The sequence below is a fragment of the Numida meleagris genome, chromosome 1 (assembly GCF_002078875.1).
Source record: "Numida meleagris isolate 19003 breed g44 Domestic line chromosome 1, NumMel1.0, whole genome shotgun sequence".
In the NCBI taxonomy this organism is placed as follows: Eukaryota; Metazoa; Chordata; class Aves; order Galliformes; family Numididae; genus Numida; species Numida meleagris.
Window position 1 is genome coordinate 131,703,391 of NC_034409.1, and position 16,064 is coordinate 131,719,454.

The 16,064-nt window shown below is 38.8% G+C and overlaps 1 protein-coding gene across 1 annotated transcript; it reads left to right on the top strand.

The window, feature by feature from the left end:
* On the top strand, positions 1-15,137 carry LOC110406795 (interleukin-1 receptor type 1-like; the record flags this gene model as incomplete). The annotated part of the gene is made up of 11 exons (XM_021413707.1): positions 1-90; positions 2,175-2,241; positions 6,388-6,637; positions 6,922-7,114; positions 7,901-8,063; positions 9,231-9,296; positions 9,859-9,979; positions 12,069-12,217; positions 12,494-12,637; positions 13,720-13,881; positions 14,376-15,137. Coding segments are annotated over 11 exons (1,797 nt in total), but the record flags the coding sequence as incomplete, so codon positions are not given.

Sequence of the window (16,064 nt, forward strand, 5' to 3'; positions counted from 1 at the left end):
AGCTCTACAGGTCAATTGCAGGCTCAAGATGTGGACAAAATAGCTGGGAAAAGGAAGAAATTTATCTGTTTGTCATGGCAGAAAAACACGGTAGGAAAAATATTTGCACTTGAATCTGCAGTCATAGTTTATTATTTTCATCATGAGTTATGCAAAGACACATGCAGAGCAGAGCCTAGTTTTCTTGTCATTTATAACTTCCATATAAGTAGCAGTTGTTTCTTTACGAAAAGTCAGATAAAAGTATGAGTCTTGTCAGAGGAGTTTGTGTTATAGAGAAGGAGGATTCTGAAAGACAGTTCTTTGGAACATGGCAAAATATTACTTTTGGGTGGTTTCCAAATCTACTTGTAGGGGCAAAAAAAAAAAAAAACCTGCTTGGGAAAGAATGTTTGAGAATGAATGATAAAGTAACACTAATAAACAGAACTTATGAAGAACTGATCATGAAAGAGTTATAAAGACAATACCTGGTCATTGATGAAGTCTGTTCAGTCCTGTTTTCTCTTTAAACTGTTTCTATTAAACTATTGTCATTTTGTTAAAAATTTAAATATAGAAAATTTAAGAATTACTGTCTGTTCATCGCAGTTAGTGAAGAAAGTTGAAGCTTTTGTACAAACACACATAAACTCCCTCTAGTGATTTGGAGCCTAAAGTGTGTTTCTCGTTATGTTCAGCATTCTTTTGAGGGAAGACACTCCTCCTTACAAGCTAAGCAAGAAATGGCGTGCCTGGTAATTAGGGCGGAAATTTGCAATGAGGAGGTAGGGAAGAGAAAGGGAAGGAGGAAAGCAGGCACTGCAAGAAGCAGAGAGTATGACTCAATGCATGGCATGCTCCTGAGTCAGTTTGGTGAAGAAAGACACAGAAGCTGGAAGTGTCATCTTTAGCTTTTGTGTAAGCTGGTGGTGGGCTAAAGATTTTTAACAGGATGGGATTATCCAGATTGTTCTTCAGTTTGAATGACTGCATTTCTGCTTTTATAGTTGTGTAAAAAAGTAGGTATCTGCAGCAGGTAGCTGTGTAGAAACTGCTGTGAAAATGGAACTAGAAAAAGTGTCGATAAATTATTAGGAATTAGTCTAGAATACATCATAGTTTCACTTTATTGATCTGTAATGCACAAATATTTTGATGACCTGAATGTCATTTCTGGTCTCCCTTCCCCATCTCAGACAACCTATGGTGTACCTGGAGAATTGGAAATAGTTGAGGTGGGGGGGATTTCTGGAGGTTACCTCATCCAACCTCTGTTTCAGCAGGGCCACCCACATTAGAGTGCGCAGGCCCACATCCAGGTGGCTTCTGGAGATCTCCAGGGAGGTACAGAAGAGAGTGGTAAAGATGATTAAAGGTGTGAAATCAGGTTCCATCTATGGGTCAGTTAAAGAGACTGAGATAAGCTTGGGGAAACAAGAACTGGGGAGGAGTATGCTAGAGATGTAGAAAATCCTGAGTGCTCGACAAGCACAATAGGAAATGTTCACTCATTTTTTTTCTTCATTCTTCTAGTACAACAAATGGGGGCTGTCAGGTGAGATGAGCAGGTAACAGGCTCAACATAAACAAAGGCAATTCCTGTATTTTCTGTGTCAGTATATGAGCTTTGTTGCAGAATGTTTCTCTGAGTTCAGGGGGTGTTGTACTAGTTTCTTGGGAAAGAATCTACTGAGGGCTACAAACTACTGAGAAACTAACTGTAACATAAATTGATGAAGTGAGGGAGTCTGTTTGAGAAAGAGGAATGTCTGTATATTCTTGTTCTTTTGCACTTTTGTTCTCAAGTCATCTGCTATTGGCCACAAGTTGAGACAGAACAGTGCTGTAGGAGGGGCCTCTGACCTCGATGGCACAGGTGTTCTTACAGATAGTTCCCCTTCATGTTCATTCAGAAGTTAGCCTTCCCTTTCTAAGAAAATACATGTTTTGTAGTGGGATGGCCCTGTAATTATTGCTTTTTAATCTGGGAGATGGTCATATTTTCTTGTAAGGCAGATAGTTCCTTTTAATATGCTACAAATGTGTGCCGTGTTGGAAACCTTGTATAAGAAAAGTACAGTTTATGAAAGACACTGAGTTGGTAATAGAAACTGTAATGCACATATTGATTTTCAATTGTAGAGGTTTATATTGGAAACCACTAATTTAAGGTTTTCTTTCCTTTTCTGTAGGGAAACATGACTGCAAAAACATTTTCCTGTAAGATCACAACAGCATTTCTTTCTTTAATTATTGCAGGTAAGGTAAATGGTGGCTACAGAAAGTCTTATTCTGAAATCTAATTTTTCACAGAAGTATTAGTGTTGGTTTTTTGTGCAAATGGCTGTGAAAGTCAAATTTATGTGCATGTCAGTGAGGTTTTTTAAACAGTTCTGAAAGCAGAAACCTATAAAACATATAAGTGACATCTTATGTACTGACTGCATCACTTAAGTTGGGAGAGACCTCTTGAGAAGATTTAATTCAACCTCCTTGCTCAAAGAACCCACAACAGTTTGTCCAGGGCCGTGAATGTCTCCACGGTGTTTGATCAACCTCTCTGTTAAAAAAAAAAAAAAAAGAAAAAAAGAAAAAAAAAAGTTTTCTTGTGTTCAGATGGAATCTCACAACGTCTGCCCCTTGTATCTTGTCCTGTCAGGGGGCGCTGCTCCGAAGGATCTGGCTCCCTCTTCTTCATTCTCTCTCAACAGATGTATACATTTACACATTGGTAAGATGCACCCCACTACTGAGCCTCTTCTCTAGGCTGAACGGTCCCAGCTCTCTCAACCTGCCTTTTTGTGAGAGATGTTCCACTCTCCTAATAATCTTGGTGGCCCTGCACTGGACTCGCTCCGGTAAATCCCTGTCTCTCTTATACTAGGAAGTCCCACTCCAGATTTGTCTCACCAGTGCTGAATAAAGGAAGATTAATCTCCCTCAACCTATGGATGATGCTCTTCTTAATGCATCCCAGGACACCTTTAAGCCATCTTTACTGTGATGGAGTTTTGCTGGCTTATGGTCAACATGTTGTCCACCAGGACCCTGAGGTCCTTCCTTGCAGAGCTGCTTTCCTGGGTAGCCTCCAGTATGTGCTGGTGCCTGGGGGATTTCTCCCCATATGCAGGACTTCACATTTCCCTTTGTTGAACTTCCGTGAGGTTCCTGTTAGCCCATTTCTCCAGCCTGCTGAGGTTTCTCTGAATGGCAACATAGCCTTCTGGTCTATGAACTGATTAAAGGAATTGTAGTTCTAATTTTCTTAGAATCATAGAATCATAGAATGGTTTGGGTTGGAAGGGACCTTTAAGATCATCTAGTTCCAACCCCCTGGTATAGGCAGGGACACCTCCCTCTAGACCAGGTTGCTCACAGCCCCATCCAGTCTGGCCTTGAATGCTTCAAGGGAGGGGGCATCCACAACCTCACTGGGCAACCTGTTCCAGTGTCTCACCACCCTCACAGTAAAGAACTTCTTCCTAATATGTAGTCTAAATTGTCAACGGTTTACGGACATTTGGCCTGGTTCCATGGCGAGTGGGATGGGGGACCCACGGGCCCACGCCCCGGGAAAAGGGGAAAAGGGTAAGGAGATGGCCCTGAGAGCAAAGAACAGCGGCAACAATCTGAGGAGAAACAAACTAATTTACTAAGTAAGATACCGGAATGCAAAACAACACATTATAATACAATATAATTACAATTTAAGCTGATAATCCAATACAGAGAGAGAGAATGTCCCAAAATCAAGGTAGGCCTTACTCTACTACCGACGATAAGACGGCTGGAGAGCGAGGTGCTGCCAGGACGAGAGACGGGCGGAAAAAAGGGATGAGGTCTTGTGATCTGCAAGTTTTTATCTTTTCCCTCTGGCCAGAAATGGTATCAGAGGAGCAAAGTACCTTGGGGAATGTAGTAGTCCTTCTCTTCTGAGAACCAGGTACATACACTACATGATGTTATGATGTGGAATACCAGTAACCCAAAATCACAAAACCATGACATAAATCAACCCTCTTCCAGTTTAAAGCCATTTCCCCTTGTCCTGTCGCTACATACCCTTCTAAAAAGTCCCTCCCCATCTTTCCTGTAGGTCCCCTTCAGGTACTGGTAGAAGTACTTGAGGAATATGCTACTTTGACATGTATGAATGCTCTCTGGAAGCATTACTATATCTTCACTGATGGTCAGAAAAGCAGAATTCTTGGGAAAGAGTAGAAAGTGAAGCTTTGTTATGCTACAGTATAACACCATGGTGAATGTGCAGCAGTCAAACTCTGCAGTTTTGATTATTCCATCTCAGAAAGATTACGTAGAAAAAGTAAAGATATGAGTGACAATATTCTTTGAAGTGGATGGCTTCCATATGAGATGTCATTAAATAAATGAGGAGTCTAAGGTAATAAGTGACAGAGGTCTGCAAAATAATGAATACTATAGAGAAGGAAAATAAGGAAGTGTTTATGTTGCCATTTCTCATAACAAGAAATGCATGATGCCCAGAGAAATGTTACAGAGCAAGAGTTTGGGGCTGAACAAATACTTGGATGGCTGTGTGTGGCTGTTCTTATATTGTAATGAAATTAGTTATTTTAAATAAATAGGGTACTGACTCTGGAATGTGACCAATGTGACCAAGATATCCAGAGTTGGTGCCTATTTTCATTGTACTGACAATAAAAATCTCTCTCGGTGTTGCTTTTTCCCATGTGAATCTTCCTGGATTCAGGGAAAGAAAAAGAGCTCATGGCTAAGTGTTTGAATAATTTCTATCTCTTGCAGTAAGGGGTGAGTTGAAGTTTTCTTTGCAAGTTTAGAATCATAGAATCATAGAATCATAGAATTAGCTAGGTTGGAAAAGACCTACAAGATCACCTAGTCCAACCATCCACCTACCACCAATAACCCCACTAAACAATGTCTCTCAATGCTATATCTAAATGTTTCTTGAACACCTCCAGGGACGGTGACTCCACCACCTCCCTGGGCAGCTCATTCCAGCACCTGACCACTCTTTCAGAAAAGTAGTATTTCCTAATGTCCAGCCTAAATCTCCCCTGGCGCAACTTGAAGCCATTCCCCTCGTCCTGTCACCAGTTACAAGAGACAGGAGGCTGACCCCCAGCTCACTACAACCTCCCTTAAGGTGGTTATAGAGAGCAATAAGGTCTCCCCTGAGCCTCCTCTTCTCCAGACTGAACAATCCCAGCTCCCTCAGCCGTTCCTCATAAAGCCTGTGCTCCAGACCCCTCACCAGCTTTGTCGCCCTCCTCTGAGCATGCTCCAGGGCCTCAGTGTCTTTTTTGCAGTGAGGGGCCCAAAACTGGACACAGTACTCGAGATGGGGCCTCACTAGGGCTGAGTACAGAGGGACAATGACTTCCCTACTCCTACTGGCAACACTATTTCTGATACAAGCCAGGATGCCATTGACCTTCTTGGCCACCTGGGCACACTGCTGGCTCATGCTCAGCCAAGCATTGACTAATACCCCTAGGTCTGTTTCCTCCACACAACTTTCCAGCCACTCTGCCCCAAGCCTGTAGCATTGCCTGGGGTTGTTGAAGCTGAAGTGCAGGACCCGGCACTTGGTCTTGTTGAACCTCATCCCATTGGCTTCAGCCCAGAGATCCAGCCTGTCCAGATCTCTCTGTAGGGCCTCTCTACCCCCTCCCTACCCCCAGGCAGATTGACACTTCCTGCCAGCTTGGTGTTGTCTGCAAACTTACTGAGGGTGCTCTCGATGCCCTCATCCAGGTCATTAATAAAGATATTGAAGTTTAAATATAAATATAAACATGAAGTTTATATAAATATATAAATATTTATATTTATACAATTTATATATTATTTATATTTATATTTATATAAATATGAAGTTTATATAAATATAAATATGAAGTTTAAATATCTTATAAAGATATTGAAGTTTAATATTTATGCAACTACAGCTTTAACTTTCTGTGTCCCCTTAGGATATCTGAGTACTGCAAGATTTACTTTGACTACAGATAAGTGAAAGTAATAAATAAAGACGCTAAATGCAAAATTTGTGCATCCATGTGTGTATGTGCATGGAACAGCCTGGAGAAATTCAAGGTCTCTAACCATTTACATCTGAACTAAAGCAGGCAAATGATAGTCTACTGCAAATAAAGAGATCCTATTGAGTGCAAAGTTTATATTCAGAAAAGAGTATTACGTTTCAATGGCATAACTATATCACTATATTATAGAATAATGCTTTGAACTCCAAATACATGAGATTGAGACAGTATTGTTAGATGGCTTAGGAATGAAGGTGGAAACTCAGTAAACTTTGTAACTATAATCAAGAAGCAAGTTCAGTGTATTGTTTTGCATTGTTTGAGATTTTCTTTTAATGTTTATCTCTTTCCTTAGAGAAATGCGGAGCCTACGATGTGATGTTCAGGCAAAGTCTTGTGCCTGACGGGCAGCCTCTTGTTATTAAATGTTCACTGGAAAAGAGCTTGAATTTTAAAAGTGGAGACTGCAACTTAACATGGTATAAAGTTGGTAACCAGACAGCTGTGCCTAGAGACAAACTTTCTAGAATTCATCAGCAGAAGAGTTTAATTTGGTTTCTCCCTGCAATATTAGAAGATTCTGGAGATTATGAATGTGTCAAAAGGTGAAGGTTAAAAAAATTACTTTGCTATAGAAATGTGTTGCAAAGAGAATAACTTCTAGAAAGAAAGTAGGACTTGGGGGGCACGAGAAATGCTGTTTGAGAGAGTATGTTGACTAAAACTAACTTGATGTTGGGGGTTGGAAGTCTTTTTTTTTTCTCTAGTTGGTAAATCTTTTAAGAGAAGCTGTAAAGTTCTGGTCCTCTCTTTCTTCTCCAAAAAGAGTACTGTGTATTTTCGAATTTGTAAATATGTCAAGTATCTTAATTTAATTATGTTACATTAGTTGCAGGAATTTGACAAGCTGCAGCAAAATGTCTACAAAAGTAACAGTTTTTGAGAGGACTGATGGCTTATGCTTAAATAAAAAATTTGCTGTAGAGGAGGTGGCATTCACTTCATCATCTGCAAAGCTTGTGTGCCCACACTTGGATCACTTCAGGAATGAGGAAAATATTCTACCTGTTCGCTGGTATAAGGTAAAAACAGCCTGTTTTATATTGTCATAACGGTCAGTTATTTAAAATATAAATAACTGAATTGTAGTAGAAAAAAAGAGATTTATTATAAATGTAAAAAAATGCTTTTTTAAAAAAAATGGAGGAGGGAATTAAGGCATTTCACCTTGTAGAGGTGTATACACGTTTTTTGAGTAACAGAGAAGAAATTCAGTTTAAATGTAGGAAACATTGACCCTTGTATCCACTAGATGGCACCTTTATACGTGCTAGTGAAACATCGTTTCTTTTGTTTGGAAACAGATTTAGTATGTAATTCGTGAGAGACAACATATCCATTGTGTGTTCAGTATTGCCCCATCAAATGAATGTCATTTTATATAGTACTTAAGTATTGAAAGTCTCGTTCCGTTAAGAATGTATTGCCTTCTTCAGCATTTTTGACCTGTGCTTGTGCAGACCATAAGGTACTGAGAGTATTTAAGTACTTGAAAAAATGAAGTCTAATTATTAATTCTTTGTTAATTAATACTTTTACAAATCCTGGCCCTTGCATCACACTTCCTTATTTCTCACTTTAATATTGTGGACTTTTTTCTCTAGGAAATGAATAGGGGTATTTGTGAATTAAAAACTCAGAGCCAAAACAAAGCGTGTTTTGCTTTTGATTCCATCCCTCTTCCCCTTCCTCACACTCCACAAGGCATCCATCCTTGTGTTGTGGTCCACTGACAGTTTCATGTGTTAAAGAGAGACAAACCATAGAAAGAGATAGTGACATGACTTAAGAGTTCTTTACGCGTTTAGGACTGTCAGCTACTGGAAGGGAAAAGATTTGCCTTCTTAAACAGTGACCTTATGATTTTCAATGTGACCGTGCAAGATCAAGGAAACTATACATGCAAAACAACATATACCTACAATGGAAAGCAATACAACATCGCACGAGACATTAGTCTGATTGTAGAAGGTAAGTAGATAAATTCACTGTTTATAACAGTGACTTTCCAAAATCTTGTCCAGGTTTCTAATGACAGCTAAAATCTCAATTTGTATATAGGTGTGCTATGGGCTATTACTTTGCATCTAAGTAAGGGGGAAAGAAATGCGAGCTGAAGTTTTTCTGATGTTGCCACTGTGTTGACAGTTAAACAGGGGAATCAGAATTGCAGTACATCAGTGCTTTGGTTAATTGATCAGCTGCTGAGGTACCTAAATGGATCCTGTTGCATCCTCTCTATTATGCCCATCTTACTTCTCTCTCTTTTACATCATCCCCTTACCACAAGAACAACCAGTTGAACCAAGACAAACTGTAACGGTATCTTGGTTTAGTGTGTTTATTTCCTTCGTGTACGTTTTTTTACATTCCCATTGAAAACACTTTTAGGTCTACTCATCTATTGCATTCCTATCTAATATTCTGGGTTTTGTGAGTGCATGTTTTCTCTGTGTGTATACGTATGTGTACATGTATACATATATACATATATATATTTGTGTTTGTGAATATATGATATGAATGTCAGATTTATAAGATGTGAATAAACAAAATATGAGGAATATATAGCCAGACCAGCTGAAATGATCATTCTCTTTTTAAAACCGGCCCCTTAAACTTCTGTCTTAGTGTAGTTTCAGCTTCAGCTGCTCACTAAAGCAGAATCATATAACTCCTTTGCTATTAATGGCTGGAAGCAGCTCAGTTGTTCAAAGACTCCAGCTGTGCAAGTTTGCGCTAAAATGGGTGATTTGGGATCCAAACAACAACACAGACACAGTTATAAGAAAAGGAACGGAAGGATGTATCTGTGGCAATCCTGTGTGTTTCACATCAAACAGGATGCTTTATGACTTCCTTGTTAATGTGTGCTTATGGAGAAATTTCCTTGAACTTTCAATATCTGATAAGAAACATTCCGGAATGTCCTATAGATGTCTGACAGAGCTTCTATTCAGAAGTAACAAGACTGTCTTCAAAACTCTTGTTTTGAGTACTGGATAATGTCTGTAGTAAAACTGCTGACAACCATGTCTGTAGGGCAAGATGTGTTTAGGTTGCCCTTGGATTATACAGCACTGAACAGGCTGCAACCAATCCTGGTTTTCTGAAAATAACTTTCTTTCTTTTGATTAGTGAGCCCACCAAAAATGCCCCCAGAAATATCTTATCCACAAAACAACTCAATTGAAGTGGAACTAGGTAAGTACTTTTCACTACAAGAAAATATTTTGTATACTAGTGAAAATTCATGCCCAAGAAGAGCGCAACACTGTGTGTTTGTTTTCTCTGGACAAAAACTAGTTCAGTGACCAACTCAGTTTCTCTTTTGCATTACTCTCTTGAGGGGAGATTGTTTTGTGGTGGGAAGGAAAAAGGCAAGGGGTATTCATTCCAAAGTTGTAGAAAAACTGCAGGGAAACTTCTTAGAAGCAAAGAAAATTATAAGGAAACCAAGTGATTCTCTGTCCCGTCAGTTGTTTTCCATTACTATGGAAGAGATTCTGAGCACAGATCCATATTTGAAATTGCAGGGAAAGTGACACTGTAGAGGGAGATGGCTGTGTTCCTGATTTGGCCACTTCTATACTATCAGTCTCTCTGAATATGCAGACTGCTGAATAGATAGACACTCTGTTGGAGGAACTTTTCTGAAAGGCTGTGGAACTATCCTGTGGTCTGAGTGGGGGTCTATGAACAGAATTGCATAGCTTTTAATTAGAGTATGAAAATTAACTTTTCACTTTGTAACACAATTTTATAGGCTCACAGGTCACAGTGGATTGCAATACAACAGGTGCTGATGGGTTTGAGGTGTTTTGGACAGGCAACGGTGTGTATATTGATGTGTTTTATGTGAGCAGAATTTTTGCGAGGCCCTATAAGTAAGTATATTTTCAGATTAGAAAATACTGGGTTGGCAACTGAAGTGGAACTTTCTCCCTCTGACATGAAATGCTTGCCTCTACCAATTAATTTTCTTTTTGAAGAAGAAACATGAAATGTAGTAGATTTAGGCACTTTGCGTGAAATTGTGCTCCTTAGAGTCACTGTGAAAATCTATCTACATTTCCAGCCATGGAAAAAGATGTTTGGTAGAGGCTTACAGTCTCATAACTATAATGCCATTTCTACTGAGCAAGCTCTGGCCTGGCAGAGACTTCTTTCAAGTGAGATTGAGCATGTCCTGGCATATGATGCTCAGACTATCTCCTGTGTTCTCCTTTTCCTTCCCATCTGCCTGTCTGAGAGGCTGTAAGAGGTGGAACCTGTGTTTTACAGGAGAAAGTTAGACTTCTGGTTTTAAGAGCCTTGAGATAGGCAAGTGTAACTGGGATCAGATGGAGAGCTATTGGAAGACTTTGTTGAAGACATTTGTGCTGAAGCTTAGTGGACTGAGAGGAGAAAAGGAGGAGATATTTCCAGTGTTGGGTTGGGGTTTAGGAAGAAGACTAGGACATGGACTGCATAAAGCAACTGGGAGATAACATGAGGATGAAAGGTAGTTTAAGCAGAGCTAGGAGAGAAAGAAATTAGACTTGACTTGGAAAAGACAATTAAAATTGGGGCAGAAGACAATCTGAAAAGGTGTCTTAGATATCATAGGTTGGGAACCAAGGAACTGAAAACTATAGGGTTTTTGTCAGCCCTCATCTCCTGGTGGTTCTAAGAAGGAAAAATGTGAGCACTTTTATAAGTTTTTGGGCACCATCTATGAGGGAGAAAGTGTTGAAGAAATGAGAATGGTATCTTCAAAGTAAGATTATGGTTCTTAGAAATAAATAGGTCCTCATCATAAAACAAAAGGGGAAATAAATTGCTGAATTCTCAGTGCTCACGAGGAGAAAACCCTATACAAAAGTCATATATTGTAATGTCGTAAAAAACGGCTATAATGCAGAGGCATGCAGTCACTGACTTGCTATCATAAAAGTGATGTTATTTTTTTGTATTTCCTAGCACTTAAATTTTGTCTTATTGTATATGCAGCCATAAAAATTTCTGGATCTAGTCATTTGTATTCACAGTATTGATTCATTTACTCCTTATTCCAGTGTTCAAACTACTATGACCTATTGCTCACATGCTGATTTTGTGTGGTCCTGTATGTGCTCTTTATGCTTTATTTCAAACTTTTATTTTGCATTTTTAATGGTAATTGGAGTACTTTTTTCAGAGCAGAACAGCTTTTGGCTAAGTAGACTAGTTAGTTAGTTTTGCATGTGAGCTCTACTGTTAATGAGGTAGTAATATCCCTCGTTTTGCTGCTGGTTAAAAAGCTATTTAGTTTGCACATCAGTCATGAGACAGTGCGGATTACTCAGTGAATGAGCAGCATAATTAGCATTTTTGTGCCCTTGTAAAACATAGAGTGAATAATGTGTATCTTAACAGTGCAGCCTGACACTATATCTGTTCCAAATCTGTTCTGATCCCCGATGTGAAGCAGCAGTTCAGACTCCATTCCCTACATCTAGAATTGCACTCAGAGTTGGTGTTATATGCTTTGGTTGCCACCTTCACTGTCTGTGCTGTCCCAGAGTTCCTCACTGTGAGGTGACGTCCTTGTACTGGGGCTTTGTTTTTAGGCATTTCAGATTGTGGAACTTCTCTTCCACCAAGCACTGGGATGCTCCACCTACTTTTACAGATGCTGAGAACCTCCTGCAACATGGGTTTGCATGTCTTTGCGAGATGCATTTTTTGTACTGTAGCCTATAGAGACCTTATATTTCACTGGGGAAGCAGCTCTTAATAGGATTTGCTGATGATGTTTTCTGATATCTACACTAAATGTCAGGAAGGGGCCCAACTGTTGTTTGGGTTTCCCTTACGTAATGCAATTATTCATCTGTTCTGAAGTGTGGTTGATATTTGCCGTTGGAAATGACCATTGTCATGTTGCGGCTGTTAGTGATGAAACCTTTATTGAAAGGAGTGGTTTTATGGTTCTGTTTGTCACTTTTTGGATAGAGAGGAAACTGCTTATGATGGACGCCCTATGTATTCTGTGCAGCTCATAATTTCTGAAGTGCATAGTGAAGATTATGAACAACCATTTGTCTGTCAAGCTTCAAATGCCTTTGGGCAAGTTGCATCCTATATTATATTAAAACACAGAGGTAAGGAATGCTGCTATTTTTTCTGGCTTGTGGTTGGCTCAGCTTTTATAGAAGTGGTATTTATTCCAAATGCTCATGTATCACATTATGTATGTATATATTTAAGCATGTAGATGTGTGGAGGGGAAGAGTCACTGTAGTAGTGTATTTATCTATTAAAATAATAGGTAGCTGGAAGTGAAAAATGTGATACTCAAATTTCTATTACATTTGTGTGAAAGATCAGATTTGGACAAATCCAACATTTTCTTTCTACCCTTATCATATTTTTTGCAGTTCCTGATATACAAAGATCGCTGACTGGAGGGCTTGTCTCTTTGTTACTTTTAACATTTATTATTCTAATCATCTATAAGATTTTCAAGATTGACTTGGTGCTTTGGTATCGTAACTCTGGATGTGCCTTTGTAAGTAAGGAAGGTATGTGAATGTGATCAGTGTATGTCACTGTAATTAGCCTATTGCTTTTTATATATTTTTTTTTTTACCATTTGCTATTTCTTCCAAACAATTATATGATTATTTAATAGAATGTATTTGGAAGTTCCTTGAGAATTTTCAGTCACATAGGTGAAATATGCAATCATAATTGAGGTAATAAACATTGCATAGTATTTAAAGCAGTTGAGGTGAGATAGGTCGAAAAGAACTCCCTATTTCTTTCAAAGAAAGTTGTTTCTTTGCATGTGGATTTATGGTCACTCTCATGGTGGTCAATAGGTGTCAGCAGAGCTACACGCTGTACACTAGCTGTTTAAAAATGCACATTAAATATTTATATTCAAAATGAAACTCATTTTCTGAGTTTTTTTTTCCTTGCAACTTTTCTCTTTTTCACATAACTTTACTTATAAATCCAGCAAGTTATGATGGTTACATGCTACTAGTTTTCTATTCCGTGATACTTTTAATGTGTTTCTAGTGCTGTAGTGTAGACAAATACATTGGGTAGGTGTGAATAATGGGAATATGTGCAACATAATATGTACTGTGCTTGGGCAGCCCTCAGATTTAGACTGTCTCAAGTTCCCAAGAGCTCAAAAGTAAATGGATTATGTGCGTTAAGGTAGTTAATATTTACTCATGGCTGTTTGAAATATTTTCACATAAAAGTAATTTCAACTTTTAACAAAAGACAAGTTTTCTTGTCAAGAAACGATGACAAACATCTTGACAAGAAACGATGTTTTGTAGCTTGTCCTAAACTTAAGTTACTAATGTGTTGGCACCTCTGAGTTCTGCTCCTTTCTGCAGCCCCCAGGGTCCTGCATCCAGCTCACTTGCTGGCACATTCCACCCCATGATGGGAAAAGAGATCGGGTTCTGTGGCTCATCATCTTCCTTTTGATCTGTAGAGCATTTTAGTGCTTTGCTGTTGCTCTGTCAGACAGCTGTGAATCAGCCCCTTATAACTATTCTTCAGCAATCCAAAAATGAAACTTTGCAATATAGGCATGCTGCTGGTTTTCACTTTCTAACAGAAAGTTTTCTGCTTGTTTTAGATGGGAAAATCTATGATGCGTGTGTCCTGTACACAAAAGGCAGTGGAGGCAGCAACTTCTATCGTCTGGAAACCTTTGTTCTTAGAATACTCCCCAGTGTTTTAGAACAACAATGTGGATATAATCTCTTCATATTAGGAAGGGATGATCTACCAGGAGAAGGTATGGTTTAATTAGCAGAGTTAATACATTGCTTTTTTACACATTGTTCTAGGGTTAGAAGATTGTATTTACAACTGAGAAAACATTTATTATTATACACCAAATTTAAAACTATGAGGGTTCTTTTTTGTTTGTTTTTAATGGAAAATTAGACCTCTTATCCATTGGCCAATTGTTGTTCCTTATTCAAATTTCTGCTCTGATGTCTTATAATGGTAGAGTCTGCTCTTTCTTTCTAAGGTAAACAAATCAGTGTTCTGTAGAATTAATAACATTGTTGAGGCCTTTTGGATGTTAACTCTCCCTGGGGAGTGCAGGAAGCGTTTTTTGTCAGTAATTTTATGCAATGGATTATAGCAGTCGGGAGATCTTAGACCTACCAGTCCTTTGAGCTAGTCACTCTTCTATATATATGCAATTTAAGGATTATGCAATACTTTGTGCTAATAATAATGTTTCTATTCAAACTTTGATTGTCCCTTCATTACTTACAGCTGTGGTCAGCGTTGCTGATGAAACCTTTAAGCAAAGCAGAAGACTGATGATTATTTTGGGATCTGAAACATTTAGTTGCGTCCAGTTGGAAGATGCCTGTGAACAACAATTAGCTATGTACAGTGCTCTTATCCGTGATGAGACTCAAGTGATACTTATAGAAATGGATGAAATGCAGGACTACACAAGCATGCCAGAATCAATTAGATATATTAAGCAAAAACATGGAGCTATCCAATGGAAAGGAGACTTCTCAGAGAAATCTTGTTCAGCAAATACAAGATTCTGGAAAAATGTGCGCTATCAAATGCCAGCCAAGAAAAAAGTATCTTATTCTGAAGTTTATTTATCACCTCAAACTTTGAACAATTCTGCAGCAACGGGAAATTAAGATCTACTTAGTAAAATAGTACTGAGAAGATAATTTGGGAATATGTTTTCTACACAAATTCTTTGTACTATGAACGTTTTGGTTTTATTTTTTTTTATTTTTTTTGGTGTCAAGGAGTAAAAGCTGCTCATCCCTTCCCGAAATGACACCATAAAAGGAAAACTGTGCAACTGTATTTGTGTTTGGGCTACAGATAATGACACAATTTATTCAGGCGTATGCCTGAATTAAGCATTGTGGATGTTGACAGACTGTTCAGGAGTGCTGATCCACATGAGTGTAATGTCCACTGAAGAATCATCTGTGAAGTCTGTCTGTTTTCTAGTTGAAACTGCTGTTGATAAATTAAAAAATGTTTATGTAGTCTGCATTTTCCTCCATGATTATCTGACATCCTCACTGCCATAAAAATCTGCACTGTGCAGGCTTTGGAGTCCTCTCTTGAGTAACAAGCCTTATCCTTGCTTCTTGAAGGGGATAGGGAAATACTGGGTATATTTGAAACTCCTCACAATAGTGCATGCATTTCAGCTGAACGGGTGATTACCAGATGTGCTAAACCAATGGAGTCGAATCCATGACTTCTTACACAGTTACTGAATAATTCTGTAACACCTGGTGCAAGGGGTGTTTCTAAACTTTGCCTCTCGAAATGGGCAGGAAACCATTTCTGACTTCTTTCAAACTGGAAGCTTTCTAGACTTGTTTGCTACTCAGGAAAACGTGTTCTCATTCTGTCTCTTACCTGTACTAAGTGCAAACCTAGAAATTTCACTCAGAATCTATCAATGGACTGTGCTTGAACAGGGCATCCTAGGGAGTGGGAAGTGGCCACTTCTGAAACCTGATCAGGAGTTGATGGCAAGGGATAATATCTTGTGTACTTGTGAAAGAAAAAAAGTAAGAGGCGTGCGGCTGTATCTATTTGCTTGGAAGTAGCTCTGTATTTTTGGACACCAACCCATTGTTCTGTGTGTATTGCTGCTAAAAGAGGATCAGTCAAGGTGGTCTGAAATTGCAACTGTTTTCACTCACTATCCTTGAAGAGCATCATCTGAATGCAGACATGAATTCTGTTTGCTTTATGTGCTCTTATCTAAAATTGAGCAGGTTCTTAAATTGCTCTTTATTGCCAGGATAGCATCTGTCACAGAATGCTTTCAGCTGGTTCTCAGAAGTGTGCATGCTGTGGAATATGCACATGGTTGGGCTTTATTTATAATGATGAGAGAGAAGAGATGGCCCAGGAGTGTAACATGTATTAAGGGAAATATTTGCAATAGAATTTCATGGTAGC